At 47.3% G+C, this 20,988-nt stretch overlaps 3 protein-coding genes across 3 annotated transcripts; 1 reads left to right on the top strand and 2 right to left on the bottom strand.

Annotated features, from left to right (window-relative positions):
• Positions 1-2,289: 2,289 nt before the first annotated feature.
• ETH_00027730 (uncharacterized protein) lies at positions 2,290-3,480 on the bottom strand (the record flags this gene model as incomplete). Its single annotated transcript, XM_013372689.1, has 1 exon — positions 2,290-3,480. The coding sequence occupies one exon, from the start codon at positions 3,478-3,480 to the stop codon at positions 2,290-2,292; it is 1,191 nt and encodes a 396-aa protein (XP_013228143.1).
• A 1,159-nt stretch (positions 3,481-4,639) lies between these two features.
• ETH_00027735 (NifU-like domain-containing protein, putative) lies at positions 4,640-7,217 on the top strand (the record flags this gene model as incomplete). The annotated part of the gene is made up of 6 exons (XM_013372690.1): positions 4,640-4,865; positions 5,353-5,390; positions 5,592-5,698; positions 5,881-6,085; positions 6,806-6,955; positions 7,155-7,217. 6 exons carry the CDS (start codon positions 4,640-4,642, stop codon positions 7,215-7,217), a joined length of 789 nt encoding a protein of 262 aa, XP_013228144.1.
• A 4,133-nt stretch (positions 7,218-11,350) lies between these two features.
• Positions 11,351-18,965, bottom strand: ETH_00027740 (peroxisomal multifunctional enzyme type 2, putative; the record flags this gene model as incomplete). The annotated part of the gene is made up of 10 exons (XM_013372691.1): positions 11,351-11,641; positions 12,823-13,433; positions 13,742-14,009; positions 14,667-14,837; positions 15,436-15,551; positions 16,426-16,531; positions 16,805-16,924; positions 17,281-17,564; positions 18,399-18,518; positions 18,926-18,965. 10 exons carry the CDS (start codon positions 18,963-18,965, stop codon positions 11,351-11,353), a joined length of 2,127 nt encoding a protein of 708 aa, XP_013228145.1.
• Positions 18,966-20,988: the final 2,023 nt, after the last annotated feature.

Here is a 20,988-nt window from a genome sequence, read left to right on the forward strand (position 1 = left end):
GCTAGCCACAGCTAGCTAGCCACAGCTAGCCGCCCACAGTCACAGCTAGCCACCCACGGCCAGCCATCAACAGACTCAGCTAGCTACACACAGTTACAGCTAGCTAAGCTGCTGCTGCTGCTGCTGCTCTAGTGGCCATGGCGGAGGCAGCAGAAACTAGTTGCTGCGGCTCGCTGCTGCTGCTAGCTGCTGCCGTGTGCATGGCTGGCCTTGCTGCTGCAGCTTTAGTCCTGCAGCAGCCGTCTGGAGATATTTGCAGTGGAATCGAGAGGTGTGAAGAGTGCATCAGAGTCGGGTGCAGCAGCAGCAGCAGCCGCTGCTGCTGCTGCTGCGGGTTCTGAGGTGGCGAAGTGCTGTTGCTGCTGCTGATAGCACAACAGCCGCAGAGAAGCGTACACGAGGGTTCGCTGCTGCTGCGTCGGCAGCAGCAGCAGCAAATGGCTGTGGGCAAAATCGAAGAAAGAGAAAGAATTGGGGAGGCTTCCAGAGAGCTTCATCTGCAGCAGATCATCGCCATTCACCTGAAGCAGCAGCAGCGGCAAAAGCAGCAGCAGCAGCAGCAGCACAAGCAGCAGCAGCAGCGCATGCAGCGACAGAAACACGCCTGACTGAATGAATGTAAAGGCGGTTTACTGCTGTGCAGCAGCAGAAGCAGCAGTACTTTGTGGATGCTGCCAGAAGAGCAGCATGCAGCAGCGCACGCTTTTATGCAGCAGCAGCAGCAGCAGCGGCAGCAAATGGATATCTTGCCTTCAGTACAACGGCGCAGTCTCTTGCAATGCTCAAACAATTTAGATGTGCCCACACCGATGGATCCTGCAAAGGAACAGCAGCAACAGCAGCAGCAACGGGAACAGCAGCAATAGCAGCTGCAACAGCAGCAGCGGCAGAAATACTAGCTGTAAAGGGTGCAGCAACAGTAGCTAATGCCTTTATCTATTTTGCTTCATCTGTCTTCCAATGTATCTTGGTTGGCTCGCGCTGTCGCCAACGTAGCAGCAGCAGCAGCAGCAACAACAGCAACAATAGTGCAAACGAAGGTCTGGTGCTGCTTGCCTCTGTTTCTTCCGGCAGCAGCACCTTCTCTATCTGCAAAGAAAGCAAGGGAGAAAACTCGCCTCACAAAATTTGCTGCTGTTGCAGTTGCTGCTGCTGCTGCAGTTTGCGTCTGAGCAGCGGCAGTTTTTGCATTGCTGCTGCTGCTGCTGCTGCTGTTCAAAGAAAGACTAAAGTGTTAGGTAAATCTCCGCTTCGAATTCGCTCTATAATTGACAACTAAAGAACACCAACAGCAGCAGCTGCTGCAACAGCGGCAGCAGCAGCAGCAACAGCAGCAGCAGCAATAGCAGCAGCAGCAACAGCAGCAGCAGCAACGGAAACGATAGTGCTGCACTGTGCATGAGCTGACTTGCCGCAGCGGGAGATGCAGCTTCGCAAGTTGCTCTCCAGTGGAAGACAGGACCAGGAAGTTGAGGGTCTGGTGGAACAAAACAGCAGCAGCAGCAGCAACAGCAACATCAACAGCAACAGCAGCAGCAGCAGCAGCAACAGACCGCACCGTGGTGACGTAACGGTAGCATTCAGTAATAAAATCGAGCCAGCATTCCCTATACCTTAAAGCGCAAAACTGTAGCAGCAAGCACCAAGGCTACAGCAGCAGCAGCAACGGCAGCAGCGGCAGCAGCAGCAGCAGCAGCAACAGCAGCAGGAGTAGTTGTGGCTGCACCGTGAGATTTGCGTCGAAGGAAAAAAGAATGGGCACCTCCAGGTCCTTTTTCAAGTGCAGCAGATGAGCGGGAAAGGCAGCAGCGGGCCCCTGTACATCTACCCACATATGGTGAATCAGTAGCAACAGCGGCAGCAGCAGCTAATGCTGCTGCAGCGGCTGCTGCTGCAGCAGCTGCTGCTGTTGCTGCTGCAGGTGCAGCATTTCCTGCTGCTGCTTCAGCGGTGGCCCTACAGTTTTGCAAAAGTATTTAAAAGAACAGACTATCTGTTGAAGGGCCAGTAGCAGTGCTCGAAGTAGTAGCAGCAACAAAAGCAGCAACAACCGCCGCTGCAGCAACAAGAACTGCAGCGGCACAGACGCATCAAGCAGCAGCAGCAGCAGCAGCAGCAACACATCGGTTGCCGACCTTGGCCGCTTTTGAAAAACCATCGACTGCTTTCTCCAGCAGATCGTGCTCTTCTCTCGCCTGGAATCAGCAGCAGCAGCAGCAGCAGCAGAGAGGCAGCAACAGCAACAGCAGCAACAGCAAGAAGTGGTGCAGTGTTGCGGCATTTGATACACTATGGGGATAGGTAACCACGCCTGAGTGCAGCATTTTGCTTCGTGCTGCTGCTGCAGAGGCTGAGCAGCCGGCCAGCTGCAGCGAGGCTAGCAGCGAACTGGCCAGCAGCAGCAGCAACGGCAGTAGTAGCAGCAGCAATAACAGCAGCAGCAGCAGCAAGGCATACCTCGCTGTCCACTTCATGTGAGCTACCAATGCGAGAAGCAGCCCGCCGCAGCAGCAGCTCCCAGTCTACATCTGCTCCTGCTGCTGCTGCTGCTGCTGCTGCTGCTGCTTTTGTAGCTGCTTGTGCCTGTGGTGGTGCTCCCCCAGCTGAGGCTTCTGCTGCTGAGGCTGCTGCGTTCGCCGTATAAGGCGGCGCAGCACCCGCTGCAGCAGCAGCAGGAATAGTAGCAGCAGCAGGAAGGACGCCTCTCAGCGAGAGGTCTGAGTCCCACGGCTCGGGGATAGATGAGAGCGTGCTGTACTGCAGCTGCTGCTGCAGCAGCTGTTCGTGTTGCAGCTGCTGCTGCAGCTGCTGCTGCAGCTGCTCCTCAGCCCGCTTTCCTTGCTGCCCTTGCGACGGCCGCCGCTGCAGCTGCCATGGCTGCCGCCACTGCTGCTGCTGCTGCTGCTGCTGATCAAGCGTAGCTGCTTCTGTTGAGGAAGCCTCCAGCAGCATGCCGATGCAACCGGCTGGGGAGAGATAAGAGCTCCAGCTGCTGCTGCTGCCACCGCTACTGTTGCTGCTGCTGCTGCTGTCGGGATCACCCCCAAGGAGCCTTACAAGAAACCGCAGCGCTGCTGCTGCTGCTGCTGCCACCGGCTGCAGCGGGTCGTCAAGCACAAGGGGTCGAGGCGCAGCAGCAGAAGCCTCTGACCCATCAGCCCAGTCTCTAGCATCAACAAACGGGTGCTTGCTCTCAGCAGCAGCAGCAGCAGCAGCGGCAGCAGTGCGCTGCCATTGCCGAATCACGATTGTTGCTTTACCCTCAGGGTCCCCTTCGCTCTCTTCAAACGAGAAAGAGGGGAGAGGAATACATCGCACGGAGTTGCAGCAGTTGCTGCAGCCGCTGTAGCTGCTGCTGCTGCTGTTGCTGCTGCGGCGTCGGCGACGCTCCACTTCTCTGGTGAAGCCGCTGCATAAGGAAAAGAGGCCTCCCCAGCTGGAAGCAGCAGCAGGGGGCTGCTGCTGCATTTGCTGCTGCATTTACGAATAGGAAGCAGCAGCCGCAGCAGCAACACCAAAGGCTAAGACAACGGCAGTAACAGCAGCTGCAGCAACAGCAGCAGCAGCAGCGGCAGCAGCAGCAGCGCCAACCAGCTTGCGCCTCCGTTCCCGCCACCCACTACTGCACTCTTCTCTGCAGTAGCTTGAGCTGCTGCCTCTACTGAAGCTGCTGCTGGCACTGCTACTACTACTGCTGCTGCTGCTGCTGCTACTGCTCTCAAAGCGACTTCTGGGCACCAGTGTGGCCGGGGGCTCTCCCCCTTGGCTTCAGTTACTGAGCAGCTCTGCAGCAGAACAGGCTGAGCCAGCAGCAGCAGCGGCAGCAGCAGCAGATCTGAAAGGAGCAGCTACTCTACAGGTAAAACTGAGCAGCAGGGATACCAGCAGCGAAGACGGCAGCAGCAGCAGCAGGTCCGTGGCTAAGTCTACATGCACGCGGCTAAGAAGAAGCAGCAAACAGCTCAGAAGGCAGCACTGCAGCTGCTATAGCAGCAGCAGAAACTGCTTTATAGAGCAGCTGCGCGAGAGCAGCAGCAACAGACTGCAGCACAGGAGTAACAGCAGCAGCAAAACTCGTCAGCTTCTTCCATTTAGATGAAAAAATAGATAATCGTTTTGTACTTTCCAATGCTCTAATTTCCTGTAGTTTAGCAGTAGGAGGAGCAGCTGCAGCTTCAGCAGCTGCAGCAGCAGCAAGCCCGGAGGTGACCTTTGGCTGCAGCAGAGCAGCAGCAGCAGCGGCGGCTGCGCTGCTGCTGCTGCGCGAGCAATCGACGATGTATGCGAGGACCCAAACTGCATGCACTTGTTTATCAAATTTATTTTAATTTCTTTCGCATTCTTAGGTGGCGAAAGTATTTGCTGCATACACACCTGCCGATTCAGTGCAACTCCTGAGACACTCTAGCAGCAGCAGCAGCAGCTGCGGCAGCAAGTGGAACCGCTTCCCACAGCTGTTACTGCTGCTGCACTTGACAGGAAGATGCAAGGGCTTCTTTTGAGGCGAACAGCTTCAACTGTGGCGACAGCCACAGCAGCAGCTGTTGCTGCAGGCCGCAGCCCCTTGGCCAGAACAGCAGCAGCAGCAGCAGCAGCACTAAGCCGAGGCGCCTATCCCCCACCTTCGTCACTCGGCTGCATGCGAGCCGCTCTGCCTTCCTTCACCCCTGCAGCAGCTCCGCAACCAGCAGCAGCAGCAGCAGCAGCAGCAGCAGGTGTGCGCTGCCTCAGCTCTGCAGCAGACTCAATACCCGCAGAAGAAACCCCAAACCCTAACGCCCTGAAGTTCAGGCCTCTTCTCTCGCGGCCTCTGGTGAACAAAAAGGGGAAAGTCACTTCGACGCAGTTCTATAGAGGCAGCAGCAGTGAGGACACCTGCTGCTGCTGCTGCTGCTGCTGCTACTGCCGTCTTTCGAGTACTGCTGCAGTTTTGCTGCCGCTACTGCTGTTTAGTTGCTGATGCTGTTTTGTTGCCGCTGGTGCTGTTTAGTTGCTGCCGCTGTCGTTTTGCTGCTGTCGCTTCTGCGTTGCTGCAGCTGTTGTCTTGCTGCTGCTGCTGCTGCCGTGGCTGTCTTTGCTGGTGCTGCTGCTGCTACAGCAGACGCTGTGGCTGCCAGTGCTGCTGCTGTCACAGTAGCCCCTCCAGTTTGGGCTGTGGCTAGTGCTGCTGCCGGACCTGCCGCTGCAGCAGCAGCTGCTGCTGTTGGCAGAGGCGCCGCAGCTAGACTGGGAGGCGTAGAGCAGCAGCTGCAGCAGCATCAGCAGCAGAAGCAGCAGCAGAAAAAGCCAAAAAAGAAAAAGAGAAGAAGCAGAAATACAAAACAGCATATGTGGCTTGTGTGTGATGAGCAGACACTTCAGATTCTCCCATGGCTCAAGCACTGCTGCAGGTGCTGCTGCTGCTGCTGCTGCTGCTGCCGTTGCTGCTCTTGCTGCTGCTGATAAACCGGGCTGCTACTGTTTTTGCAGCAGGTGTTGCAGCGAACGCTGCTGCTTTGTGCTGCAGCTGCTGCACCGGCCGCTGCTGTTCCTGGGCGCCTGCGAACAGTTTCTGCTGCTGTTGCTGCTGCTGCTGCTGCTGCTGCTGCCAGGTGGAGGGCGTCTCCTCTGTGTTGATTGGGGCTGGCTTTGTCTCCGTTGTGAAGACAGCAGAAGCAGACTGGGCCTCACTAAAGCCCCTGGTAGAAGAAGCCATCAGGTCAGCAGCAGCAGCAGCAGCAGCAGCAGCAGCAGCTGCTGCTGCAGCAAGCTGCGCATCTACCGAAGACCTGCAGCAGCGGCAGCAGCAGCAGCAGCAACGGCATGTTTCCTGGGTAGCACTGTATCTACACTGCCAGACTTGGGTGCTGCTGCTACTGTCACCTGCTGCCGCTGCTGCAGGTCTTCGGTAGATGCGCAGCTTGCTGCAGCAGCAGCTGCTGCTGCAGCGGAAGAGAGCGAGGAGGCCGCAGCAGCAGGAGCAGCAGCAGCAGCAGCAGCAGAAGCAAAGGCAGCAGCAGCAAACGCGCCCCTAAGTGAAGAAGAGGCCGAACTCTTCGAGTCCATCAAAGAGACAATAAACCACAGAGTCAAGCCCATGCTGCAGGTTTGCTGCTGCTTTTTTGTTTTCTTTTTCTGCATTTATCTTTTTTGCTGCTGCTTCTTTTTCTTCTGTTGCATTTATCATTTTGCTTCTCTAAAGCTGCCTTTTTGCTTCTCATGGCATTGCCTTGGGGCCTTCGGGGTGGTGTTTTTGCTGCTGCTGCTGCTGCTGCTGCTGATGCTTTGACTGCGCTGCTGCTGCTGATGCTTTGACCGCTGCTGCTGCTTCCTGAGATGCAGCAGCTGCTTTTCAATTTGCTGCACCTGCTGCTTTCGGGGCTGCGTTTGCTGCTGTAACTTCCGCCGCTGCTGTGGTATTTGCTGCTCTGGCCGCTCCTGTCGTTTTGGCTGCTGCTGCTACTGCTGCTGCTGCTGCTGCTGCTTTCTGCTTGCCTTTTGCTGCTTATCCAGTTTGTCTGCCCAGCGGGCTGCGTTTTAAAGCATTTTTGCTGTTACTGTTCAAGCTGCTGCTGCACCTGTTGCGGGAACAGCCATCCACGGCGTCTGCTGCTGCTGCTGCTACTGCTGCTGCATCTGCCGCCGGAACTGCCATCCACAGCATGTGCTGCTGCTGCTGCTGCTGCTAATACTGCCGCTGCAGCATCCGCAGCCTTTGCTGCATCTACAGCATGTGCTCCCCCAGCTGCTGCTGCCTTTGCTGCGTGTACGGAGTCTCCCGCTGCTGCTGCTGCTGCTGCTGCTGCTGCTGCTGCTGCTGCTGCAGAGCGACGGGGGCGACGTGGAAGTGCTGCGCTTCGACGCGGAGAGCGGCGCGCTGTACGTACACCTGCTGGGCAGCTGCCAGGGCTGCCCCTCTTCGACAGTGACGGTGAAGAGAGGAATGGAGCAAATGCTCAAGTACTACTACCCCGAGGCGAGCCAAACCCTAAACCCTAAACCCTAAACCCTAAACCCTAGCTGCGGGCACAGCCGCGGCCCGCAGGCAGCAGCGGCGAGGCCTAGGGGTGCGCGGCGTTGAGCAGGGCTTCTGTCTTCAGGGTTTGGCTCCACAGGGCCTAGGGTTTAGGGTTTAGGGTTTAGGGTTTAGGGTTTAGGGTTTGGGGGTGTTGCAGGTGGAGGAGGTGATTGAGTGCGACGAAAATGGAGATCCCATCGAACCCTCAGAAGACGAGTGAAGAAGCCAAACGAATTAAAGTGAAGTAAAAAACAATTTTTAAATAAATAAATAAATAAATAAATAAATAAATAAATAAAAGGGAGAAACAGAAAGGATTAACTCAATAGATTGAATTTTTGGAGGTGATACAAAGCGCGCGCAGCAGCAGCAGCAGCAGCAGCAAAAGCGCAGTAGCAGCAGTCGAGGCAGCAACAACTGAGGCAGCTGAGGCAGCAGTAGCAGCAACTGCAGCAACAGCAGCAACAGCAGCAGCTGCAGCAGCACTAGCAACGGCCGCAGCGCCAGGGACATTAGCAACACCTGCAGCTGCAGTAGCTGCAGCAGCAAGCACAGCAGTAGCCGCACCAACACGAGCTACAGTTGCAGCAGCAGCAGCAGGAGCAGCAGCAGCTTCTTCAGCTGCAGCAGTAGCGTCTGAAGCTCCAGCAGCAGCTTCTGCAGCTGCAGCAGCAGCAGCATGTGCAGCAGCTGCTGCAGCAGACGCTGCATATGGGGCCGTTTGTTGCTGTTTGAACTGCAGTGTATTGACAGCAGCGGCTGTTTGTACTCCAACGAATTTTAGGTTTTCTTGGCATTTTAATTTGTTTTATTTTGATTTAAATTGCATTTTAATTATTTTAATTATTTTAATTTAAATTACATAATTTGTTTAATTAATTTAAATTAATTTAATTAATTTTACAATGCAAAACAGACGACAGATTTGAGCTTTTGCTACAATTTTAGCCCCTGCGTGTTCTCCAGGGCAAAATGTAAATAAATATAAATAAATATAAATAAATATAAAAATAAATATGAATAAATGTAGGTACAAATATAAATATAAATATAAATATAAATAAATGTAAATATAAATTTTGAAGTGAAGATCTAAATGCAAGTCTTTTTGCGCGTACAGACACCCCAAATTCTCGGCAGTCCACAAACAGCCTTAATTGTCTTTAAATAAATAAATAAATAAATAAATAAATATGTAAAAACATTAATTCACTTGTTTGTTCCACATAAAAGTAAATAAATTAATAAATTAAAAATGTAAATATGCTTAATGATCTAAATAGACATTGGGCTGAAAGTGAAAGAATTTTGCGCATTTTGCATTTAACTAAATGCATTTTTAAATTCTTTTAAATGCATTTTGGCATTTAAAATAAACTTAAAATATTTTCTGCGAAAGACCCAAAGTGCTGCTCCTTGCTGCTGCGCTGCAGTGGCTTTTGCTAGCTGCTAGTAAAGAGGCTGCGGCAGCAGCAAAAGGGGAAAAAAAAATTAAATCAATTAAATTATTTAATTCAAAAGATGCGGAGAATTTTATTAAAAAATAAAACCTTTCGAGCTAATAAAGGAGCAGCAGAAGCCGCAACAGCAGCAAAAGGCAAATTTGGGAAAATAAAAAGAATTCAAATGGACCATTGGTCCAACTGCTGCGCTGCGGGTGGTCACTTTGAGTGGCTTCCTTCGAGCTGCTGCGGGCCACTGTAGCAGCAAGTTGCTGCTGCAACAGCAAGTTGCTGCTGGCGGGAGCTCGCCTCGTTGCTGCCCTTGTTGCTGTGCTTCTTGCTCGTGCTGCGACTGCTGCTTCTGCTGCAGCAGCAGCAGCAGCGGCTGCTGCTGCCGCTGCGCTTGTCGCTGCTCGGGCTAGTGCTGCCTGCTGAACGGCAGCTAGCTTGTTATCTAGCTGCAGCAGCTTAGCTGCAGCAGATTCAAAGCGCAGCTAGCTGCAGCTAAATGATCATTTTTAAAGTTCTAAAACTGCAGCTAGCTGCAGCTAAATAAATAATTTCAAAGTTTTAGAGTGATTGGGGCTTCTGGCTTTTTGGTCTGCTGGTTTCAGTACGCAGTTTCGGGTGTACGTACGCCTCGGCCGCCAGCGCGGCACTCGGCAACAGCAGCATGCAACAGCTTTTGCATGCAATATGAATAAAAAGGATAAAATTAATAATAAATTTAGTTTTAATTTCAATTCGTATATTTAATAAAGATAAAAGAAAAGAAAGGCCCCGCGCTGCAGCCCCTTCTCGGGGCTGCTGCCCCACAGCCCCGGAGCCGTCAGTGCTGCTGCAGCTCTTAGTTTGGCGACTTTCCTTTTCTTGCTGCTCTAAATTAAAACTTCTTTATTTATATTTCATTATTTCTTTTTTTTGTTCTTTCGACAACAAGCAGCAAGAAAATGGCCAAGTCGAAGAACCACACCAACCACAACCAGGCAAGCGGGCGGCCGCCCTTGCTGCTGCTGCTCTGCAGCAGCAGCAAAATGTCCCGCGGGAAGCAGTAGATAATCCTTTAGCCTACTTTGCTTTTCTTTGCAAGAAGTGCAGTTTTAGCGAGAGCAGCAGCAGCAGCAGCTGCTGCTGCTGCTGCTGCATTCGCAAACAGTGGGGCAGCAGCAGCAGCAGCAGCAGCAGCAGCGTATGGCGAGCATCAAACTGCTGCTTTCTTTGCCCGTGGACCAGTGGACTGCTGGTCTACTTGCTGTGGGGCCGGCGGTGACTGCTGCTGCTGCTGCTGCTGCTGTGTTTTGCTGCAGAACAGAAAGGCCCACCGCAATGGGATCAAGAAGGTTCCCCGGAGGAGAAAAACCTCCACCAAGGGGGTAAGTTGAGGCCCATCAGCAGCAGCAAAAAGAAGCTAGCTGCTGCTGCTGCTGTTGCTGCTGCTGCTGCTGTTGCGGCTAGCCGCCACTTGGGGTGTCTGCGCATACACCCGGGAGTGGCGGTGGTGGCGCAGCAGCGGCTGCGTCGTTTTCTGCAGCAAAAGTTTAATTTTTTGGACATTTTGAATTTTAACATGTTTTAATTCATGTTTTTAATTATAATTTAAATAATTAAATGCAAAAAGGGACCAGGATGAGACAAAAGCGCCCCACCACGCGTGGCCCCGACAGCTGCTGGGGAAAGCTGCTTTTGCACGTCAGGCTGAGGCCCCTGCTGCATGCGCAGCAGCAAATGAAGCAGCAAATGCATGCAAACAGCAGCAGCAGCAGCAGCTGCTGCTGCTGCTTGCATGTCTTTGTTTATTTGCATTTAAATGCTGTTTTTTCTTTCTTTTTTTGCAGATGTGCCCGAAGTTCCTGCGCAACCAGCGCTACTGCAAGAAGGGCATGCTGAAGCAGAAGGAAGAATAAAAAAGAGAGAAATAAAGAATTATAAGTAAATAATAATGAATAAATATAAACAAATAAATAAATAAATAATTAAAAACAGCACAAGCACTCGCGTGCTCTGTGCTGCTGCTGGGTTGCTGGCTGCTGTCCGCGCGGCAGCAGCGGCGACTGCTGCAGCAGCAGCAGCAACTGCTGCAGCAGCAGACGTGGTTGTTTTGCTGCCAACTGACGCAACTGCTCGGTTTTAGGCGGTAGAAGGGAGGCTAAGATTTGCTGCAAAGTCGTTAAGATACAATTGAAGTCAGCTGCTGCTGCTGCAGCTACTGCTACTGTTGCTGCTGCCGCTACTGCTGCTGCTGCTGCGTGGAGAGGAGGCTGCTGCAGGGGCCCGCGTTGCTTAGCTGCATAGCACTAGCGGAGAAATTCAAATAAGCAGTTCTTTTGCTGCAGTTGCAGGAGCGCAGCAGCAGCAGCAGCAGCAGCGAAGAGCGCCAGCTGCTGCAGGTGCTTTGCATGCAAATTCTAACACGGAAGAAAAGCCTCTAAAAGCCAGGTGTACGTACACCCCGGAACACGGAGGCAGGAATGCTTGCTGTGTCTGTACACCGCAACTGCTGTGCAAATGTTTGCACAAGCACAATACATACATATATAAATTGCAATTTTTGCACTTATTTGCATTAATTTGCATTTATTTTCATTTATTTTCACTTATTTGCACTTTTTTGCAAATTTAAACAAAAACAGCTAAGTGGATGCAGCGTGTGCAGCGGTACATGGGCACGCGGTGTCTGCATACACAGTACAGGAAGCAAAACCCCCGCTGCATGCATCCAAGTACAAATACAAGTATAGATATAAATTAATATTTATATAATTATAAATACAAACATAAGTATAAACATAAATAAGCATACTTTCGCATGCAAGGACGCGCGAGAAAGCCCGCTGCACTGCGTGGTGCTGCTGCAGCAGCAGCAGCAGCTGCAGCAGCAGCAGCAGGAAGGCGTTTGCGCCCGTTTTCGGGGCTAGAGTTTGGAGATCTTGGGGAACATGTCTCTGGTGAACTTCATGGCAGCTTTGGTGCTGCCTTTGATCTTCATTTTGCCCTGGAGAAACGCCATTTGGGGGTTGAGTTGTCCAGTTGCAAGTTTGAAAAAAACTTCGTCTTTGAGAGTGAAGCAGCAGTCGTAGGGCTCGCTGCTGCTGCTGCTGCTCTCCCACACCCGCGGCGGCTGCTGCTTCAGATTTATATAAAAAGTGCAAGTGGGCCCTTCCCCTGTGCTCGGCAGCAGGTCCACGCGGTAGATACACCCCACCTGCACGCCCCACGCGCCCGCTGCTGCTGCTGCTGCTGCTGCTGCTGCTGCTGCTGTGGGGGGCTGCTTACGTGCATGCATTCATATAGATGTATGTGCATGCTTTTGCAGGGAATACACAGCCAGAAACGTTTTAAGAAGTAGCTACCTCTTTATATATCCATTATCTGAATATATATTTTTATGTTTATATTTGTACTTACATAATATTTATATTTATATTTATATATACATTTATATACAGAGCTGTTTATATATATTATATGCGGAAGTGGAGAGCCAAAGAGATGTAATACTATTTTGTATCTGCTGAGGAATGCAAAAGTGCAAAATCACAAAAAATATAAATATATATAAATATATATATATACAATTATATATATATGTTTATTTATATTTATATATATGTATGTATAAATACATATATATATCTATATCTACAAATATATAAATAAATATACAAATATATAAATATATAAATATGTAAATGTATAAATATATGTATTGTACAAATAAATATATGCGTCATGTGGGCTTTAACTTGCATCCACACAAATGAAAATATATAAACATACAGATGCATACATTTATATATTTATTATTATCAATTAATTAATTAGTTAATCAATTAATTTTATTTAATTTTATTTATTTATTTGTTTATTATGTTTATATATCCATATTTAAGTATTGTACAGATAGATATATTTGTTTATGAATGCATATATATGTATAGAAGTGTCCACTTTACATATATATAAATATATAAATATATAAAAATTAGAATTTACATGCAAATTAAAGTATATACATATATATGTATATACATAAATATATACATATACAAGTATATAAATATATAAATATATGAATATAAATATAGATATAAATATATATATAAATATAAATATAAATGTAAATATATATAAAAATATATAAATACAAAAATATATAAATATATAAACAGAAAAACATAAAAATATATAAATATAAATATAAATAAAAATATAAATATAAATATAAATATATATATGGCTCTCTAGAAAGCCAAAGACGCACGTGAACAAGCCTGAACACCTCGTCAATTGATTTTCCATTATATTTTGAATTAAACCAAAAGAATAAAAAGTTAAAATCAAAATTAAAATCAAAATTAAAATTAAAATTAAAATTAAAATTACCTGTTTGACGAGATTGGCGCCTGCGGGGGACTTGAGATGGTCCATAAGAAAAGGAAAGAGTTTTGCGCTTTGCAGCTTCGCAGCTTTTTGGCTGAGAGTGTGGCCCCCCGCAGCAGCAGCAGCAGCAGGTGCAGCAGCAGCAGCAGCAGCGGGCTTGCTGCTGCTGCTGCTGCTGCTGCTGCTGCTGCTGAGGAACTGGCGCACGGCCTCCGCGGCTTCCAGGGAAAGCAGCGCGGGGGAAATGGGGGGGAAGAGCTGGGGAGTGAACTTTGCTGCTGCTGCCATGCTGCCTTTTATTTTCATCTTTCCTTGCAAAAACGCAACTTGGGGATTTAATTCTCCCAAACAAATCCTGCAAAACGCCTCTTCTCCCACGGCAAACGTCGCGTCCGCTGCGCCCCACACGCCCGCCTTCGCGCAGCCCTCTGCAGCAGCAGCAGCAGCAGCAGCAGCAGCAGCAGCGGCAGCGGCAGCAGCAGCGGGGAAAGCACAGCAGTGCATTTGGACATTCAACTCGAGTTCACGTGTTCGGCATTGTTCACACAAAGGGGGGCAACCAAGTACTTGCTGCTGCTGCTGCTGCTGCTGCTGCTGCTGCTGCTGCTGCTGTTCTGCGCTGCAGCGACGCCGCAGCGTCGCATCTTCAATCTCCCAAATGCCCAGGAAAACCAAAAAGACCAAATGGGCTTAGGGTTTAGGGTTTAGGGTTTAGGGTTTAGGGTTTAGAGAGAAGCAAATGCACTCAACTGAGCAGCTCTATTTAATTCAGCATTGGTTCGAGGGTTTCAAAGTTTAGCTGCTTGACATGTTTCGTTTTTTCGGAATTTTAATTTGAAGTACAATTAAAAAGGAACAAAAGAATAATGATTTAAAAAAATAATTATAAAAGAATAAAAGCAAAAAGAATTAAAAGACAAACCTCCGTCTTGGCGCAGGTCAATGGTCCACTGCAGCACGGGCTGCTGCTGCTGCTTAGCAGCAATTTCGAAGAGGAAGCAGCTGTTAACTTTTGTCTTTAGCTGCTGCGTCTTTTCTTTGTCAAGTTCCAAGTAAGCAGCAAGCATTTTGAAGATCTTTTCGGCTTTCGAGCAGCTGCCTGCAGCAGCAGCAGCAGCAGGAGCAGGCGCTGCTGCGCCTTCTTCGCCGGAAGCAGCAGCCTTTCCTTCCGACACTATTTGCTGCGACGCCTGAAGACGCAGAGAAGCAGCAAAAGGAAATTAAAATAAATAATTAAATAAAAGAAATAAAACAAAAACAAAAACACAGAAACAAATACAACTTCTTGCATGTTTGCCTTTGTCAATGCAATGCAACAGCAAGTCATTCCTGAGGATTCAGAATGGCCCGGCTGCGCATTTAACTATGAAGCAGCAGCAAAAGAAAGCAGCAGCAAAAGAAAGCAGAAGCAAAAGAAAGCGGCAGCCGAAGAAAGCAGCAGAAAAACCAGCAGCAAATGAAACCAGCAGCAAATGAAACCAGCAGCAAATGAAACCAGCAGCAAAAGGAAGCGGCAGCAAATGAAATCAGCAGCAAGGGAAAGCAGCAGCAAACGAAAACACCAGCACAAAGAGCAGCAACAGACGAAACCAGCAACAAACGGAAGCAGATGCAAAAGAGAGCAGCTGCAAATACTAACAGCCGCAAATCACGGCAGCAGCAGCAGCAGCAAACGAAAGCAGCAGCAAACGAAACCAGCAGGAAACGAAAGAAGCAGAAAACAAACGCAGCAGCAGACGAAAGCAGCAGCAAACGAACGCAGCGGCAGACGAGAGCAGCAGCAACAGCAGCAGCAGCAGCAGCAGCAGCAGGGAGAAGCTGCAGCAGCAGCAGCTCGTGAGTCCCACCATAATGAGGGAGTCCTGGAGAGAGCTTGGGTAAGAAACTTTGTCTTTGAAATCCAAAACAGTTTTCCATTCTTTGCTCAAGTCCTCCAAAGTGAAACTCGAAGGAAATGTCTTTCCTTGACTCCGCTGCCACCGCACTGCAGCAACCCAGCCCGCCCCCACCTCGAACACCTGCGCAGCAGCAGCAGCAGCAGCAGCAGCAGCAAGAGCAGCAGCAGCAAATCCAAATGGGGTTCAAAAAGTGCGTAAAAGTATATTTTGAAAGCAGCTTTTCGCACTTTCATCCTCGAAAGTCGCGTTTCTCGGCTACATTTGCAGAAACATGTTTTAAAGTTCGAATTAAAAATAAATAAATTAATTTTGAAATTAAATGAAATTAAATTCAAAATGCAGCAAATGGGCTGGAGCTGCAGGCGGGGGCTCGCAGATCGCTTTGCATGCATTTCTGCATTTGCAAAAGCCAGCTAATGGCTTTTCAAAAACTTCCCTTTAATATTCTGGGATTTCCCATTTTAATTCTTTTAAATGCATGCATTCAATAATATTTCAAAAAAGAAAAAAAAGAATTATTAAAATTGAATTGCGGGATTTATCAGATAATCACGAATTCAACTTTCGGGAAACTTGAAATCGGGGAAATTTCGCGTCTAAGTGGGAAAGTTGGGAAACATGAATTGCACTTGAATGAATTCATTTGAATGAATTAATTTAAATTATTTCAATTAAATTAAATAAATTAAATCAAATTTAAATTCATTCTTCAACTCACTTGTCCGGTTTCATTGCACTCCTTCGAACTCAAGTAAAGCACCACAGGAGCCACGCACTCGGGCTTGAGGGCTTCTCGAATTTGGGGGGGCAGCACCCCCGCAGTCATGCGCGTTCCTGGCGGATTTGGCAGCGAAAAGCAGCAAAAACAAGACAAAAAGCAGCAATTAATTAATCAATAAACAACAATTAATAAAAAAGCAGCAATTAAATCCATAAAACGAAAAAAAAGCGCAAAAAATGGTCGAGAAATGAGCGAAAAAGCATTTGCTGCAGAGCACCTACACCTCGCTGCTGCTGCTGCTGCCTGTGCTTATGTGTCTGCTGCAGCAAAATAAATTCATATATTAAAATATAAATATATAAAATAAATAATATATATATATATGCATGCATAAATATATGCAACAATATGTAAATATATAGATGCAAATTATATTATTACGTGCATTTCCAAGGCATTAATCTGCTGCTGCAGCAGCAGCAGCAGCTCAAGTGGCAGCACTCAGTACTTTAACAGTACAGATTTTGCTGCTTTTCTATTTATTGTCAAGGGCCCCCAAAGCCGAAAGAAAGACACAGCAGCAGCAAAAGTGCGCGCAGCAGCAGCAGCAGCAGCAGTAGCAGAAGTGCAGCCGCAGCAGCAGCAGCAGTAGCAGAAATGCAGCCGCAGCCGCAGCAGCAGCAACAGAAATGCAGCCGCCGCCAGCAAACAAAGCTAAAGAGCCCAAAGGCCTTTCAAATAAATAATTAAATTAAAATCTTAATTCCCCAAATTTCAAATAAATTAATTACATGAAAATAATTTAAGAATATGAACTAATCAAGAGCCCCTGAAGCCTCCTGACTAGCTGAGCACTCCCGAAAAATGGCATTTAGCTCCAGATTTTGGAGAGATTATTTAACTAAACTGATTAATTACTTAATTAATTAATTAAATTAAATTAATTAAATTAATTTAAACTTTAATGCACCATTTGGCCCAACGAACCCGCCAAAGGAGCCACACAGTTGACTTTAATGTTATACTTTTGGCCCTCAGCCGCGAGAGTCTTGCACATGCCCACCAGCGCCATCTTTGCAGCGCTGTAGTTGGTCTGCATGCAAAAAGTGGCGAATCAAAGGAAACAAAACTCAAAAATAATAAATAAATTAATTTAATTAAACTATTTGGCAATTTAAACCAGCTTTTGGGGCGTTTTCTGTGCAGCTTTCGCTTTCTGCAGCGGGCGGCGCCGGGTGTATCTACAGCTCGCGTTTCCGCAGATCTTTCTTGAATTAAGTCCATTTGAAGTGATTTAAAGATCTTTTGACTCCCCAAAAGACCCAAAAGACAAATAAACCCGAAAGACAAATAACAACAACCCCACCTGTCCAAAGTTGCCGTAAAGTCCCGACGCGCTGGCCGTGTTTATAATGCGCCCGTACTTCTGCTGCACCATGTGCGGCCACGCGGCCTTCGTGCATGCAAAGGCCCCCTTCAGGTGCACCTGAGCAGCAGCAAAACATGCAAATAAAAAGCAAACTAAAACTCACACGTGGCCTTTTAATTGGCCAGTTGACTCCCAGTGGACCACTGGTCACTCCACTGCAGCTTCGCACTTCTTTCTGCGAAAACGCTGTGGCAGTGCAGCAGAAGCAGCAGCAAAAATGCACTTTTTGGTGAAGTTTGAAGAACGAAAAACAAAATAAATAACAAGTCTCCACGGCCAATTTATTGGAGCAAAACTACCACTTGAAGCAGCAGCCACAAAAAGCACAAGCCCCACCCATCAGCAGCAGCAACAGCAGCAGCAGCAGCAGCAGCAGCACAGCAGCAGCAGCAGCAGGGGCTGTGTCTGCGGACGTGCATGACTCTGTCCCAGTCCTGTTCGGTCATTTTGGCGAAGGAAGCGTCTCTGAGGATTCCCGCATTGTTGATTAAAATGTCAATTCTTCCAAAAGTCTTAATTGCTGCTGCTACTATTTTCCAGCCCTCCCCCACGTCTTCGTAGTTCGCCACGGCCTCGCCGCCCCCGCGCCGGATCTCCGCCACCACCAAGTCCGCGGGGCGGCTGCCTGCACACACCCACTGCTGCTGCTGCTGCTGCTGCTGCTGCTGTTGCTGCGGCGAAGCTGCTGCAGCAGCTGCTGAGGCAAAGGCGCCGCAGCTGATGGTGCACGGGCAGCTGCAGAAAAGCAGCTGCAGCAGCTGCTAGAGCAACGGCGCTGCAGCAGCTGCTGCAGAGAAGGCGCTGCAGCAGCTGCTGCAGTGAAGCTGCTGCAGCAGCAGCTGGAGGCCCCCGCGATGCATAAAGGCCTCTTAGGAAAGTCCGGCCTTTTAGTCCGAATTGCAAATTCAATTAACATAAAAATAAAAATTTCATTTTGAACAAGATATTCTTGAAAGATTCAGAAGGCTCATGAGGCTCCTCAAGAAAACAAATGCAGGTGAAACAGAAAAGATTTGCAAATTTGAACTTCAGAAAAATGAAAGAAATAAAACAAAATAAAAGTCCGAGGCATAATGGTCTGGAAAGAAATAGCTGCTGAGGTTCTTAAAAGCTTTCGAATAAAGAAATTGTTGAAAATTGAGGAGTGGAAGTTTGTGAGAAACTGGAATTGCAAAAACGGAATTCAAACGCGAAACCAAGCCTCTTCGTGATCGAATTGCAAATAAACTTTCAAAAATGATCCAAAAAGGCATTAAAATAGTAAATAATGTTGTTTTCCGCTTCAAAACAATCAAAAAAGCATAAAATTCCCTTCCATGAAGCCGCACAAAACGCCGTGGCGTGTTCTGTTCAGGTGTCTGTACACCTCAATTGACAATTCACGTTTTCTGATCAGCCCGGAAACTTCGCGGATCCGCTTCAACCAGTGGAAATAAATGAATTATTATAAAATATATTTAAACTTTTATGAATTGTTCACATTTTATTCCGCGTTTGGCCCCGCAGTTCGCGCAAATAACGCGCTTCTCACCTGCTGCTGCTGCTGCTGCTGCATCCCCAGCCAGTGCCACCCCCAAGTCGTTCACCACAACTTTCGCGCCCCTCTTTGCAAAGGCCAGCGCGTAGGCGCGGCCGAGCCCGCCGCCAGCGCCTGCATGCAGCAGCAGAGGCCTCCGCGCAGCTCAGCAGCAGCAGCAGCAGCAGCAGCAGCGGCGGCAGCAGCGGCAGCAGCAGCGGTAGCAGCAGCGGCAACGGCAGCAGCAGCAGCGGCTGCTGCTTCTCCCCTAGTTCCTTCTGGCCCTCGAGGTCTAATTAACTTCTTTCAGGTACAAAGAGATAGGCCAAGACACTGCTGCTGCTGCTGCTGCTGCAGATGGGCCTGGTGTGCTGCTGAGGCGGGGAGACAAATAGGCCTTAAATCTGCCGCTCAGACTTTTGCAGCTAAAGACGTGCTGCTGCATGCATGCAACCGCTGCAGCAGCAGCAGGAGCTGCGGATACACCTGAGGCTCCCTCAGCAGCAGCTAGAAGAGCAGCAAAAGGGCCCCTCATAACTGACCTGTAATGACAGCAACTTGGCCGTCGAATCTCTTTTCCATAGTGTCTTTGCTGAAGTCCGTAGAAGATAGAAGCAAACGCTGCTGCTGCTGCTGCTGCTGCTGCTGCTGCTGGTGAGGGGCCCCCCGGACGAAGCAGAACCGTAAAGGAGAGCAGCAGCAGCGCGTCGAGTGTAGAGCGCCCTGCAACTGGGGTGTATGTACACTTCAAAACTTCGACTTGAATCGACTTCTGTTTCTTCCAGCGAGAGAAGAGACAGAACAGCAGAGACAGACAGCAGCAGCAGCAGCAGCAGCATCAGCAGCGGCGCTGTCGTCGTTGGTCTGCTGCACACCCCCCTGAATGAAGTATTGAAAGACTCCTGAAAGAAAAACAATTTTTTTAATGTTAAATAAATTAAATTAATTCATTTTAACTCATTTTTAAATTCTATTTATGTAATTAAATTCCCAAATCCCAGCTGCCCAGCAGTTGGCGACCAGCAGCAGCAGCAGCAGCTGCTCCGACCGCTGCAGCAAGCTAGCTCGGGACATACTTTTTGACTCAGAAAACTCTCTTTTTACTTTATTTATTTAAGTTATTTATTTATTTATTTTATTATTTGCTTTTAGTTTCGTTTCTTTCGATTTGCTGCAGCGCTGTGCGCAGCAGAAGCAGTTTGCTGCTGCGTTGCTATCGCAGTGGTGATACACCCGTGCTGCTGCTGCTGCTGCTGCTGCTGCTGCTGCTACTGCTGCTGCTGCGAATCCCTCCCGACACAGAATTATTTTTATTTATTTATTTCTTATTAATTAATTAATTAATTTATTTGATTTATTATCTTCAGAGTTACTCAATTAATTTAGGCTGAGGGGCCTGTGCTGCCCCTAGGAGTTCTCGGCAAAGAAAATACTTCAAACCCTAAACCCTAAACCCTAAACCCTAAACCCTAAACCCTAAACCCTCGATACAAAGCTGTCTAAACTCCTCTCCAGTTGCTGCATGCATGCAGCCTTGCATCTTTGCAGCAGCCTTCCAATATATATATATGTATATATAATACATATATATATATATATATTATATAATATATATTTATATATGTATATATGTTTATATAATTATATGTCTTGTCCATTTATAGATTTGCCCGTACACTAAATTCTTCTGTATTTACACACCCAATTAATTGCATATAAAAGTGTGAAGGCTTTCCAGCCAAGTGCACAGCCCGTATAAATGTATGTTATATATATATATACATAGATATATATATATAGCATACATTTATAAATATATATAATTATATAATATATATTTATTTATATTTGCATACATATACATGTATACACATTGTATATATATATATATGTATATATGTAGAATACATATATATATATATATACATGCATATACATGTGTTTATATGTCGTTATATAGAATATATACATATACATATACATGTATATACAATTGCATTTCTATGTAATATATATATATATAAACATTACATGCATATATATGTATATATATATTACATGTATATATACACATATATATATATATATATATATGTTACATGTATATATATATATATATATACATGTAAAAGTTTAAAATCAAAATTGACATATTTTGTTGAAAAGAAATTCCGTTTAGGCCGCTTGACTGCATGCAGCCCCACAAGTTGGCAGCAGCAAATTCAACTTGGCTGTTTCATGAGTGCTGCATTTTTGGGAAATCTTTTGAATTTTTTTTTGAGCTTTTGTCCCTTTTGGATTTAAAATGAATAAATAAATACTTTTAATGTGTTTTGTTTATATTAATTGCCAGGAAACTGCAAAGAGGCAAAAAGATTTCACAAACATTAAAAGAAAACAACTGAACTTCTGTTTGCTTCAGCTTCTGCAGAAAGTTCGAACTTTGGAATTAAATTGCTTTTAAACTTCGAATATTTGATATTTATTCTTTAAATTCCAAACTTAATTGCTTTTCAACTTCAAATTTTAAAGCTTTCCCTTTTTTTCTGCAGCAAACTTCAAATTTGTCTTTGCCACCCAACCTGCTGCGGTGTATCGACAGCTC

This window comes from Eimeria tenella, genomic scaffold (assembly GCF_000499545.2).
Source record: "Eimeria tenella Houghton genomic scaffold, Eth_scaff103, whole genome shotgun sequence".
Classification (NCBI taxonomy): domain Eukaryota; phylum Apicomplexa; class Conoidasida; order Eucoccidiorida; family Eimeriidae; genus Eimeria; species Eimeria tenella.